This window comes from Morchella importuna (genome assembly GCF_003444635.1).
Source record: "Morchella importuna strain M04M26 chromosome Unknown Morimp01GS049, whole genome shotgun sequence".
NCBI classification, from domain to species: Eukaryota; Fungi; Ascomycota; class Pezizomycetes; order Pezizales; family Morchellaceae; genus Morchella; species Morchella importuna.
The window spans coordinates 172,697-187,315 of NW_025763446.1; the positions used below are offsets into that span (position 1 = coordinate 172,697).

Genomic DNA, 14,619 nt, shown 5'->3' on the forward strand with positions numbered 1-14,619 from the left:
ATGAAAAGAAACCAAAGCGATAAAAATAGCCTTCTCGTCTCAATGTTTCAGGGCCTCAGGTTCATAATGGGGCGAGTGCGTTGGCGATACCATCACATTATAGACAATGATCAGTATATAGGTACATGTCTGGTACAACTAGTGACTTATCCCACTGCGGCTGGTTGGTAAGGTATTTACATACATTGTGCTTGTACTTGCTTATTTGATAGAATATCGTCAGCCTCACAAGACAGCCCAGAAGAATAGTACCTATTTACGGACAGGGTACATACATAGAGCACAGAGATACTTGAATTGAGGTAAGTCTTTTAATATTCTCCCAATCTAAACACACCCACAACTGATCATGAGGTAGAAAATACCCATCTTTATTTCGGTCTAACGGGAAATATGAAATGCTCTATGTAGAGTACGAGTATGCAGTGTGATTATGAGTGCTCCAGAGTAGACAGGTGCATGCAAAGTACTGACTGAGATTGTCTTACTCAGTTATCAACTCCACAGATCGACTTTTCTACTTTTTCAAGTCAGTCAGTTAATAATTATAAGCGAATTCATGATTAGACATTATGTAGGTAGAGTACATACATAACATCAATTTTCATAATAGCCTCGATCCCAGCTGCTGGTTCTGCAATGGTCTGCAGATCTGGGGCGCTCCAACTTTCTATCGAAAGTATCAACTCTGCCCCCTTCCTCTCGCGTGGGATGAGTCTCTTTAGTGGTACATTGATAGGGTATATTCGGGGAAACTAATCTTCAGTTCCCGCTTATAATAAAACCGGCGGTTCAAGCTTGGATACCAATATTCATGCACCAGATAATCTCGTGGTTTAGGTGATACAGCCTTATGCACGACCAGGAAGTCATCCCCATAATATTGGCGAAGAATTTAAACCATGGGTGGAAACGTATGTACTCTAGTACCTGAGGTTGTACCCCAGCGCACGCGGCGACGGCGGCATTGCCGAAAGTTAATGATATAAGTAAAAAAACAGGTCACGCCGCTTCCCGGTAAAATGATGTGCGAAAGGTAGTTTATATTGTGAATAAAGTTTGCGTCATCGTTCTTTAGGAGCGGGGGGCCTGTTGAGGGTAAAATCTCAATTTTGCAGAGAAATATGATCAGCAGTAATTCCAACGATGGGGAAGATCTGATCGATATCTTATTGACCGGTTTTGTTCCAGAGAATTTTCAATCTAGCTCTCCAAAGTACTACTTGGGGAGGTAATTTCATTCGGGAATGACTGGATCCATGGAGTTGTGTTTTGTGGCAGTGACATTTTCTCCCCCTGGCTGAGCTAAACCTATAGAACTTTCAGCGGAAACTCTGCCAAACATGCGCTTGTAAGTATCTATGTAATTAATTGTATTCCAAAAAACGAATAACGTGTGTCCATACTTACCAGCACCATAGCGCAATAACCCCATGCCCATATGCAATACCGTTGTGCAAGGATGTAGGGACAACAATTGGTACAGCAATTCTAGGTTTTAAATTGGTAACGGACCGATATCCACATACACCAGGAGGTAACGATCAGTAATCTACTATTTCCCCAGCCCTTGAACCAAGCCGGGTCAATTATTTTGTGGCTTAAAAATACTAAAATACCCCACCCTCACCTGCCATGAAGGGTGAACCTAAATGGCCGAAACCATAATGCGGAGTTCTCCCCGGTTTTCATAGAGAAAATGAAAGGCTAAACATGTTGTCGACGCCAGACATACATATTGTCCCTTCACCTTGATACCTCGGGCAGCTAGCTAGACTCTCGTAGCCTACGTACCACCGGATACCTAGCCCTTTCTGTCAATTTTTCCATGTATTGAACAGCTTTGTCAGTTCTTATAATTTTCCTCAGCTGCGTGCGCTACTGTGGGAAACTGGAAGCAGTATTTGTCCCCACACTCGCCGCATAACCATCACCAGTTCCACCCCGCACCCGGGGAATGTCGGCCGGCTCGGAAAAAATTGTAACTCTGCACTTGCGTACTTTTTCACTGATATTAGCACCCGCGCGCTATGCCCTAGAAAATACTCACACATTGGTGGGGTCCCCACAGCGTTTAAAGTAGAGTCGGCATATACCCTAATCCCGGATAAAATACCCTCCCCATCAAAGCTTGGGCCAATCCATGCTCGGACTGATACCCCGACCATCCCGTACCAGGTACCAAGAGCTACTGGTAGTCCTTCTTCGCTTGCTCGGGATAAGCCACCCGAACGCCCTAGTTACCCCACCACCAGTGCACTACTGGAGAGTTTTATCCCTGACAACTGGAAAATGGTGATCGGCGGGCTTGCGGAGAATTATTTTCGCCTTTCCCCAGGGTTGGGTGAAAAGGGGAGGTGGTACACGTGATCGGCGTCTTTAATTGCCCTGTTTTTAGGGTGTGAGTCGGGATTCGAGGCCGTGGGTACGAAGGGCCTCCGAACCGGCGGATTGCCCCCTTGGCCGGACGTGGGTTCGGGAAGGTCGAATTGTTTCGTGTATGTGGCCCATGAGCATGATTGAGATGATTGTTTCGGTTTAGCTATCCGCCCGGGGATGTGGGCTTAAACATTAGATAAATGAAGGGTCGAAGGTCATATGAACTACTATAGGAGGATATAATTTACTTGCAGATGTGAGTGTGGGCGTCATCGTATATCACTCGTAATGACTGTGTACTTGGAAACGATTCTTCTAATTCGCTCAGCTCTATGGACAATAGGCGAGTCTCCTAGGTAGTGAGTGAGTCATAAACAAGGGCTATTGATTGTTTTTCTGTTGAGCCCTTTTTAAAAGTTTCCGCTCGGTTTGGCGGACCTACGGATGTATCTTGCTTGGTTGATCTGCATATGTATGCGCTGACATTAAAGACAGCGGTGACGACGATGATCATGATGATATTTGTAATTAACGAGGAGATGGAAAGGGAAGAGGAGAGAGACCCGGGTTGAAATATGGTAAACCTTAAGCCAGATAGCCCTAAGAAACGGTTAATGTGAGACATATCCCTGGGGCGATGTCATATGTGTCGACTCTGGGCGGGGTGACAAATAAGCTTTTCTTGGCCATGGCCATGGCTTACAGCGCCGGGCCCTGAGGTTTCAGACTAACATAATAAGCATAAACCAGCATGTGGACACTATCGATCCCGTCGCACTTAAGGGTTGGTGCCAAGGGAGTACGAGTGACCTTTGCTCACAGATCTCTTTATCTTATCGATCAACTGATTTTTCACCAAACTACGACCCTCCATTGTAGGCAGGCAGCATTGGTAGATCGGACGGGGAGACACGGCCCACATGAAGGTCTATGTCAACTCATATATTTTATGTGTATTGTGTGATTGGAATCATACAATATCACTCGTTTGAAGTAGCTACCGCTAAACATGGGGAATATATCATAGCTCAACCCACTGGGCCTGAGACACCTAGCTCGCCGTTTCTTTCGAGATTCCTACATGTGCACGGCTCCACAAAGCTCTACTAGAAAGCTCGCTTAGAATTCATCACTTCATGCAATAGGTGGCAGTTACTGTGGCGCATGGGAAGAGGACACGGTCACACGGGACACAGGCAATAGGGCACGGGTCACAAGCTAGTCACAAGCCATAAATTAAATCGCCAGCTCCGTTGAGCAGTATTGTAGTGTTTCGCTACCATTCTAAATTGTGATCCCCGTCCGACCGGCCATATTCCAAACCAACTATGCTAGTCCGCGAACCCTCTATTCCACAAAACTGGCGGCCTCCAAAGAGCCCGCGACGCCGCAATCGACGCAAGTGCTCACCATCTATGAAGTTGTAATGTCCTCCACACCCCATAATTTTGCTGGAGTTCGAGATGAATACAAGAGTAGTGCTTGTTGACGAGATAAGAAGACTCTAACCCCCATTCTTGAATCACGCTATCTTCTTTCGTATGGGATCTTCACGCACTCGCAACAACACAACGGGGAGGTCCCTTCGACAAGCGATAAGCCTAGATAGCCCTGATACCATACCTGTAGCCTCTGTGAGCAGCGTTCATAATATCATACCTACTACCTCCGGCTAGTAGAGGGTGATCGTTTTTTTCGCCGATCTTTCTTTTCTTACCTAATGAAAACTAATGGAGAAAAACATAAAGGCGGAGGAGTCCCAGCTGGGTGGGCGCCGCCGTCGCTTCAGCTATCCAAGGCGGTGCGAGTCTTGGTGTGTTCGTCTAAACCCGGGCATCGCGTGGTAATCTTCATAGCACAGCTGTCAGTTTATGCAGGGCTTACCCCCCCAATCCAAAATGTTGCACCATGATCATTTCCCCCGCTTACCTAAGAAATCTCTAACCACCAAAGGTCCCGAGGAAAACATCTTCTGGCCGGTGCTGAAAGGAGCCACGCGAAAGGCGAACTAATCACCCCACTAATGACTAAAGTTCCTTGGTGCTTAAACTTAGGATCTTTTTTCCGCCACGTCATTTTGGGGTGGCGGTAATAATTTTCTCCATAAAAGTAGTAGATGAGTTGAGTACACTACGAACCCGCCCTTCTTCTAACCTAGAACAAACATATAGCCTTATGGCGGAATTAATGGAATCTGTCACCAGCAGCTATGTGAAGCTATCAATTGCATCACCTATCAGTATTTTGCCTCGAGAGCTTCTGTATATCATCCTCTCCCACTGCCACCAAACTCATGATGTTGTGCGAGAAAAGTTTAGCTCCAGCGACGGGGAAAGCTACCTTTCCATCGATCATGCATCTGGCTCAAGAAACCTTGGCCGCGTTTGCCGTTTATGGAAGAATGCTGTCGACGCCGGGATGGTCCCGGCGCGGCCATTCCACGAGGTCCAACTTAGCGACCAGCAGTTCTTCAGGCTACTTTCTGAAGACTGTTCGTGCAAATATATGTTGGCCCCCGATCAAGTAGACCGGCTCGAGCTCCCGGTGCTCTTGAGCTACCAGACGCTCACGATTGTCTGCAGGCAGATAGATGATCCCACCCCACCTGACACCATGACCATTTTAAATCCACTGGCAACCCCAAAGAAACTAAACATTGTCATCACTGATGGCCGAACCGTTGATATCCGGGGAATATTCCAACATTTCAAGACCCCCTACATAACCCTCATCGAAAGCTTACACCTAGAATACCTTGCCTCTCGGAGGAGAGTCGACCCAGACAACGATATTAGTATCATCGTCTGGGACGGCCGGATCACTCTCACATCATCAAGTGAGTTCGTCCCCTCCCTGAAAATCCCCATCGCAATGGGCAGAGTGGACTTGACCATCAACCACTGGACCGACGATGCCACCATCGTTGACATACCCTGGATCTTTGGGCAGCTCTGCCGTCATGCGCGACCACTTGTTATGGGCTTCCACCTGCTGAAGGCGCAAGACTCGCCCTTCACCGACAAATGGTGCCAACAACGGCCCAGCTACTCTATCGACAACACCTTCCTTCGAGAGATCTACCTCACCGGCATCAGCAGCGACGGCTTCCTGCGCCTGCTCCAATGCGCATCCATGGAGATCTGGTGCGTCCAGAAGCTACAGATCAAGTTCCTGCCCACCCACGACCGTCAGCTGTGCTACTGGGACTACCGCATCTTCGACAAGACGACCTGGCCGTTCCGGGTCGGGGACACCGAGAGGGACCCCTGGAGCGACTACGGGGACCTCCTGACATTCCCGAGACTATCGCTGCGGCGGCGCCTGGGGGGGCGGATCCAGGAGGTCGAGAAGCGGCAGATGCAGGCGCCGTGCCAGATTGCCTTGACAGAGGAAATGGACGCCGGCGATGGGTGGCCGTGGCGCGTGACTCCGGGGGAGGAGGACGCGGATGCAGATGTCGATGTCTTTACCGATGTCGAGAGGTTCGTAGGGAGAAGCTTGCGCTGGTCTAGCCTTATCGTGGTGGAGATTGATGGAGAGGTCAGCGACGATGAAAAGGACGAGTTTCTGAGGTTGAGGGTACTGCAGGAGGAGCCGGTTTTGGAGGTAGTGGGGCCGGCGGCGGCGGCGGTGGGGGGGTCTGCGGGGCCATGGTGGAGTATATGCCGCTGCATTGGTGGACTGAGCTGTAGGAAATGTAGTGTGTAGGGTGATTTTGTGCCGGTCCGCCAATGTCTCAATTAATCAGTCAGCAATTACTGAATGGCGGCATAATCATAGGCTATCACTCGCTCGCTGTTTGGGGGTACAAAGGACGGCGAGTAGGCAGCCATGGTGTGCGCAAGAAATGAAGAAAATTTGTTTGTAGGGCGCTTCGTATACATAGTATACGCACCTCTGTATGGAAATGTAGCAGTAAAGTCATAGTTCATGGGTTTGGAGAAATTCGGTGTTGGGCGTTAATTTGTACGGAAAAGGCCTAAAATGACACAATGTTCGGTATACGTGCTCCAAAATAACACATGATGCAAAAAGACAGTTCGCTATCACTACAAGAAAAAAGAACAAAGCGTTCTATAAAACTACAAAAGGTACTGCAGCGACTTATTAAGACATTTGCGACTGCTACCCCCACCCCTGGTTTGAACCCAGGACCTTATGTGTGTGTGGTTGTATCCTGGGTACACTCGGTGTTGACGAGCAGTCTATCCACTAGACCACCCGCCCATAGTGGATGCTGTGCCCGAAGTGATACTTGAGCTAGCTTGGCAGTGTGCCAAGATGAAGATCGAACTTGAACCCGATCCTTCGATATTATCATTGCTCAGCCACTACATATACTAAATGATGTATTCGTTTAGATTATACCGAACTATGTCATCTTGCATTCACGTGTTATTTTAGAGCACGTCTACCGAAAACTGTCATTTTAGACCTTTTCCGTAATTTGTAATATACATACATGTACTAATCATCTGTACAAAGCGTTAACTGACCGAGAAATAAAATATCCACTATGAGTAACGAGATCATAAATATATAGAAGGCCGCTGTCTAGATGATTTAGTGTCGTTTTGCAGGGAGGTTATAGATGTCGTAAATTTCTATTTCTTCTAGTCACATTCCCGGGGGTGGTTTTGTCGACGACTTTACCCCACACAATACGACATTTACCTACGAGTCTTGTAGAGTTAAAGTTGCCAATAAACGTATCAAGTAGCAACTTGTAGGCAGATTAATGGCATTAATAACATTGGAGGTAAACGCATCTCTGAATTGATTTAGCTCGTCTCATAGCGTAAGTCCCCCCTATCCTTCGTTCGTCAGAGCAAAATTCCTACGTTCGTGCCCGGCTTTCACATTAGTGAACCGAGAGACGGCGTGGTGATACCCAAAACCGTAGCTGTAACAGGTAGTGGATACCCTCCAGGAGGAGAAAGATCTGTTGAAAAAGAGGTCACAAACGGTGACTTGAAGCCTAAAGAGGTTCGCGGAGGGAGGGTTAGGTGAATTACAACGGGAATTGCCCGAACAGGTTAATTTCCACTATCTTGAAAACGAACGAAGGGATCGGAGAGATGTTAGGCCCGCGACAGCGTTGATATTCAAAAAAACTGGTCTGAGGACGTCCTGATCGATTAAGCTGTCTATGTGCATGGATTTAATTCACTGTGCGCTTATAATATGCGATAGTAAGACTACATGTATCCATGTGCCGTGTCACTAGTGGTGATCATGGGATCTCACTCGGAAGTAATTCGAGCTGCTAGACGCACTGATTGACCACTTCATTAATTGTATGCAAGAGCCGCTAAACGCGTAATATGTATATGATCTAGTTGTGTGTACTGCCGAGCCCAGTCCTCTCAACGGGATTAGGATTTCTTCTCCTAATCAGGTGTCAGTTATATCTCCTTGTGATCGACTGTGTATGTGTAGCTACCTAGTAGCGTATTGTAATATCTTTTCGCAGGCCGTACCTGTTTTATAATTTAAAATTCTGTTCTTGCGGGTTTTTTCCGGATAAAGATAGATAGCAATCCAAATGGGAGGCCGTACTAGAGCATTGAGTAGTCACCAATGCCCCAAAAGCGGGAAAGACACTAGCTTTCGAGCCCCAACCGAACCCAAACGCCCACCCCCACCCTACCCACGTAAGTTGCTCAACTGGAAACTATGTTAGTTAGTTGTTACCTCATAGTGGGGGGAAAGACATGTCGAGGAATTAAAAGCTTCATTAGGATCCCCACCTAGCTAGGGCGTGCTCGATAAAGCCAGATAGAATATTTCAATGTTTAAATATCCCATCTTCATAAGATGAAGTGTGAGTTAACGCTCGCATAAATGGACCACTGGAGGGTTTGCCAGAACATGCCTAGATACCAACAGAGATACACTGTTTTGACTTAAACATCCTGCCTAGTCCTTTGACTCCTCCGTCGAGTATCCAAATTGATAAGGCATGGCTTCGTTGGATTGATCTTGCTCATCTCCGCGACCCGGCTTGAGCGGCTATATGTAGATATGGATTTGTGGGCCTATGTACGTATCTGTGCACGATAGTAATGTGGGTAGCAAAAATCGCCAGCAGATTTTCATTTGAGAATCGAAAGTAGTCCGACGAATGATTGCTGACTTACTGGCCAGCACACTTACAAAGACAAATTATCATGTAATGAATTCATAATGTTAGGGAAACTTGAGAACTGTCCTTTCTCTGGCGGAGTTCGGTATCACGTCTGCAGCTGGTTCAGTAAAAGCTGGTTACGATACAAGTTAAGACGTCACGTCAGCGGGAAAGCTAGGTAGTCCTATATATCCCATGGGTACGCAGTTACCCGCTTTCCGGACTACTACATGTAGTGTACATATGCATCTGTCCTCCTTGATTATCTCTCAATATACTTGCCGAACAAAACAGACAACGATTGCAGAGCAGCTCACGAACTCGAGTACCCTTCGACTGGATTGTCTATACCATCAACTAACACGCCGGGGACCTGGGAGGTTGAAAAGAGGTACGTACGTCTAGCTAACACCAGTCTCGAAGCTAGGTGGGCTTATCCGAAAGAACCAGAGCTTTATAAATTTTCCGGATGTCATGTGAGACCAAAGATTGTCATTGTCCAGGCGGCATGCAAGAGAAGAGACATATCGAGGAGACTAATTAAGACTACAGAGAACGAAGGTACATAGTCTCAATGGAATTTGGGGATGGATGTGTCGACCGCCGATGCTAATTAAATCTTAGATACACGCCTCGCCAACTTGCATGCAGTAAAGAGAAATATTAGATATGGCATTGGGCGATCTAGGGATGCGCATAAAATCACAGAGGCGAAACGGAATTTCTATGACCTGGTCAGAAATTATATATCTGGGGAGTTCAAGTTCAATATACGGGATTTGCATTTCTTCCATTGGTGGGTATTTTTATAGAAAGTATGCGCAGTTCTCTATAGATATATCTAATTAGGAAGTCTACTAACAAACCATGTCTCCATTATGTGCATAGTAGGACTTAAAACCGCAGAAAGACGGTATTTTCGAGGAGAACGTACTGTATTATGCGTTTATCTATCACAAATATTGGAACCGCAGTACCACCTCGATTCGTTTCGGGGGTTTTCCTGTTCCCCCTGGGATTACTTGGTGAACCAAGAATGGCTTCGATCCTCCACCACCGAACATCGGCATGCATCGCCTCTCACAATTGTACAACATGCAGATGTCCCGTTAAAACACATGGCATTACTGTATATATAATTAGCTTGGATCACAGTTGACGTTGTACAACAACCTGTCTTTAATGCCCGACGTCAAGCCGCTTCATAAACCAACCAATCAAAAAATTAACTTATTTACTCTATTTTCATATCAAAGAATTAGAATAGAGCTCCCCATAATTCATGGTTGATACAACAATCAATCAATCAGCCTGGCTAGTAATCTCGGAGCGTACCCTGGAACTAATTATTTCCCAACTTTACTCGTCGAAGTACTTGCATATGGACATAAGCTGAAGACTGGCTATACGTCCTGGACCTGGTGTGACTAGGCTAGGTTGTCGGGAAATGTACACATTAGGTTAACTATATCTCAATGATAAAGGGACAGGTCTTCACACAAGTATATATTTAATCTGGTTGTGGAAATTCAATTCGTAATGAAAAAAAAACAGGGTACATGTCATCAATAACCTTCTGGGTTATTCACCACAGATTTTGGCTACCTACCGGCGACTTCTTTCCTGATGAATGGTTATTTCATATTTGAATAGCGTCAGAATCCCTACCTAGCGTTACACAGACCTTCTGCACTCGTTACTTGAATGTAGGGGTCGTGTTGTGTTGTCCCAAAATGGCGTCAAACCAAAAAATATACATCACTTTCCAACACCCTGGATACATTGAAGAAGAAGAAGTGACAACCAATCTGCAAATATATACATGGAGTATCGAATGACATCGTTAACGCTTCATTTTAGGCCTGCAGACCTGATCGAGACTCAAAGTCAATATTGCAAGCTATATGTCTTCCCCGGAGTAATGTAGCATGGTGGGTAATTAAATTCAAATCAGCTACGCTAGATATCAAATACTTGAAATCCATAAGCTTTTTCTTTCCCCACCAGAGTATATATATCTGACAGTTTATTTCAGAGGAAATCACCGGAGTGTGATATGTAGTAGCTCTATATACAGCCACTCTGCAAAAGTGTTCGTGATTCCGATTTCGGAGTGAGACATTTCTCCATATGTAACCGCGGCGGACCATTAAGAACCCCCAAAGAGAAGACTTTCCCAGTGACCAATGGCCCCAAATTAATGAAGAATAAGACCAATGGCCTATCTTCTTTTTATATATAGTCACAAACTATATTGTATATTTTTCGTTATTTTGAATCTCAACTTTAATAACATCAGTATTACGGGTGCGCCACACTGCGCACTGACATTAAAACTATATCACAAACACTTTTGCTGAGTGGCTGTACATAACCTTGCCTAAAGAAAAACTGGGCCAATGTAGGCCTATATATACCACCCAGATATTGGCTTCGGTCAATTCTTGGACTACGAAATGTCGCATTTGATACTCTTAGGTAGGTGATGGATTGATGGGTACATATTGCCCGATTTGTTAATTGCGCACGGGACACTACGCTGAGAATGTGATTGTGTGTTTTAGGTCTATTTTTATTATATTATGAGCATCGGTATATGACGACCCCCCGAGAGAAGATGTTATTACATGTATGTATAAGGTACAAGTGAGGAAAACGATAGAAATTCATCGCAAAAAGCCAACGAAACAATAAACGAAAGAATAAAAGATCTGCCTTCTATTTCCTATACTTAGATGGCCATAGTTAGACACCACCAATCACAACACTCTCTCAATACCTTACATTCCCACCACAACCCCTACATGGTACCGGGATAAGGTATCATACATCCACGTCTGATAGGCCTCATCACTTTCCCAATTACCCTCCCTCCTCCTCGTCGCCCCTCCAAGCAGATCCTGGATCATATTTGCATGATAATATCTCTCCATCACTCGCAGCAACCTATACCACGCCTTCTCCATGCATAGGTACATATGGTATAACACATCAATCTCTAGAAGGCTAATACTACGACGTTCAACCACCATCCCGGGGAGGCCATAGCACCCGGGCGATTCATTCTGGATAGACGTCACGTCGCTCTCAACCTGCCGCAGGAAATGCTTGGTGCTCATTATGACGTTTCCAAAGCAGAGGAGGTTCTGGCGGACGCCGAAGGAGCTAGGGTTGTAGCCAGGCTCGAAAACCTGGCGGTGGTTGCGCGTGATCTCGCGCATCGCGGCGGTGGCCTGACGCCACGTCTTTTCGAGCGTGCGCAGGCGGCAGGAGTAGATTGAGGGGCAAGGCTGATTTGCGAGGAAGTCGGTGGTGGAGGGGGCGACGATTTCGTTGAGAAGTTCTTTGGTGGGGTGGTGGGGGCGGTGGGGGTGCGGGAAGGCGGGGAGGCGGGTTTCGGTGATGCTCATTGTGTGTTTTTGGGTTGCGGTAAGCTTGGGTATATGTATTCAATGGTATGGTGTTTTCCTGCCTGAATATGGCGTGGGAAGCTTAGAACGATCGGAGACCTCCACTTTTATTCTTTAAAGCAGCTGAGAGCATTCAATGAGAGCTCGGAGAAGGGCCAACCCCACGCCAAATTCCGTCCCCTCCAACCTATGGCTCTCTTCTACGGACACGGCTGTCGTGCTATATACATAGAAAATCTCCACAAACCGGCCTACTGACAGTTTCCGAGTCATTTTAGGTATTTGAAGCTTTATCACCACATAGGGTGACGCGGGGACCGCTCCCCGTGATATTCCTAACCCTTCCGCCGGGGGCAAATCGCTCTAACTACTAGAGAAACGAACAAAGCTCCTGGTCAATCGGAATCCGGATTGACAGCATTGTCATCAGGACCGCCGTGGCGTTATAATATTCCGCCATGAGATATCACTCGTCTTTGTCCTCAGCTTGTTTTATTGATTGGCCGATTAAATATTTGAAGAATGAAGGTTATGACAATCTTCGTCTTGAGTGATAGCTGATTAGCTCTGTGCCTTGCTTTGATGCGTTGATTGATTGATTGATTGATTGATTAATTGGCTGTTGTTGTTGTTCATCCCTTCCCCTTCCTGTACACACTCTTCGCCACTGAATTGGTTGATTGACCGACTGATCCATGGTGGTGATGGTCTGTGTCCTCGGCCAGGCCGGGGACTATTCCCTCATAAATCCTGGTGCGGCAACATTATCAATTCCACACTGTCCTCCGCCATCACAACCAGGAACCTTTGGGTTCGAGATATACTGGCAGCAGGATGCAGTGTGGTAATGCTGAGCGCGTGGGGGGGGGGGGGGGGGGGGCAAAGAAGCAGAAGAAGGAAAAGAAGGTGAAATAACGTTCGTTTGGTACGCCTTGTACAGAAGGCGTGTACATGTACATGGAGGTACGGGATAGAGTAACGGCTAGGGTTATTGGATCGCATTATGAATGCGGTTTACAGAGCTATTGCCTTAGGGCCAGCTGGCGGGGTGTGGGTAGAATAGGTGCCGGAGGTGTAGTAGGGTTGGGTCCTGGTGGGGGTTGGGAAGACGGGCGGGCTCTCGGGGGTTTAGATTTCTGCAAGCATATCTGGCATGGATGGGGTTGTGGTGTGCGCCGGTGGATCGAACTGAGTTTATACTAGAGTTTAGGCGGCTTCGGATTCTGCCTCCTCACTGTGGGTAGATGCGGTGTGCGGTTAGAGGTGGTGTAGTTACGGCTATTAGTCGTTGATGGGTTGGCTGGAGGGGGGAGTTTTCTGGTTGGGGGATAGTGGTTGTGAGTGAGTGGTCATGATCGTGGTGGGTGTTTTTGGTTAGTTGGTTGGTTGGTGGTTGGTTGATTGATTCATCGATTGACTCATTGATTTATTCATTGACTGATTGATTGATTGACATGATTCATTCATGAAGTAATAGTGCGTATGGTAAATTTAAAAGAGAACTCCAGTGAGATTATTTCCTCTCTTTTATACACATCCCCACAGCGTACAACCGCCCTTCTCTTCCCTTCCCGCTTAGACTCATTTGAATGTTTGTTTATGCAGTGTTTGATCATGCTATTTGTCCCAGGAACGTTCCCCGGATCATATGGCCTCGCTATATATGCGGCTACAACTACATGTATGGACCCGCCCCGCTCGCTGCTGGTATAGTTCCACCTGCTTATATACATGCAATTAAAAGGTTTGTTTCTTGGATAAGTCGTTCACAGCTAATATAGCTACAGTATGTATTTGCGGATATCCACTACATGTAGTTCCCGGTAGCTTCCTTTATGTTTCCACAACCCGGCACTTTACAAAGCTGCGTATGACAATTCCCCGTCTTGTGAGACCGGGAGCAGATGCAAACATCATCGGTTTAATTAACGTCAGCTCACAATTAATCCAAAAGATGCATCTCCACCAAGCAAACGGCGCTGATGTGAGATGGGTTTTAGTGTGCCACCACCGGCCGCTGCAGTAGCCCGGGGAACGTAGAATGTGAATCAGGTTCAGACGAATATATGTCAAATCCAACAGAGTGGTTTGCCGCAAAACAGAGAGCTTCCCCGGCGGGAATGGGGATGTGGGGGGGGGGGGGGGGGCGGATATGGAGATTCATGGTCCTCTCCGCGCGCGGGTTAAGGTTATATAGGGCGGGTGAAGCATTCAAGCTTACACGAGGAGATGCTACCCTAGTAATCAATTGAGCTAGAGATAGTTATTATCTTCATGCATCAACAAAAGACCACAAGGGAGGAGGAATTATTCAACTCATCTGCTGCCCCAGGAGTCCATAAGAAGTACCGGTACCCAAACCTCACCGCCGCTCTAGTCGAGTGATATCTGGTGATTCTCACCACCCCCACCAGGTTCTCTAGCTATAGCTATCCCCCCCATCCATCCATCAAGCCCCATATCTAACGCCCCAAGACCACTCGATTGTGGGGAGAACCATCTAATTCCTTAGCTATGACGGCATATACCGTTAACGTCCTCACCACCACCACATCTCCGAAGACGTCATACATCACCCTCTCTATAGTTACTAACCCGCCGCCGCCACCGCAACAACCAAACTCCTCCTCCCCCCCCCCCCCCCCCTTCCTCTCCCAACCGCAGAAATCCCAAACTCGCCCCCCCCCAAAAAAAAAAAAAAAA

General features: G+C 46.8%; 2 protein-coding genes across 2 annotated transcripts; one reads left to right on the top strand and one right to left on the bottom strand.

The window, feature by feature from the left end:
• Positions 1-4,566: 4,566 nt before the first annotated feature.
• On the top strand, positions 4,567-6,087 carry LAJ45_10714 (uncharacterized protein; the record flags this gene model as incomplete). The annotated part of the gene is made up of 1 exon (XM_046120231.1): positions 4,567-6,087. One exon carries the CDS (start codon positions 4,567-4,569, stop codon positions 6,085-6,087), a length of 1,521 nt encoding a protein of 506 aa, XP_045966581.1.
• A 5,199-nt stretch (positions 6,088-11,286) lies between these two features.
• LAJ45_10715 (uncharacterized protein) lies at positions 11,287-11,916 on the bottom strand (the record flags this gene model as incomplete). The annotated part of the gene is made up of 1 exon (XM_046120232.1): positions 11,287-11,916. The coding sequence occupies one exon, from the start codon at positions 11,914-11,916 to the stop codon at positions 11,287-11,289; it is 630 nt and encodes a 209-aa protein (XP_045966582.1).
• Positions 11,917-14,619: the final 2,703 nt, after the last annotated feature.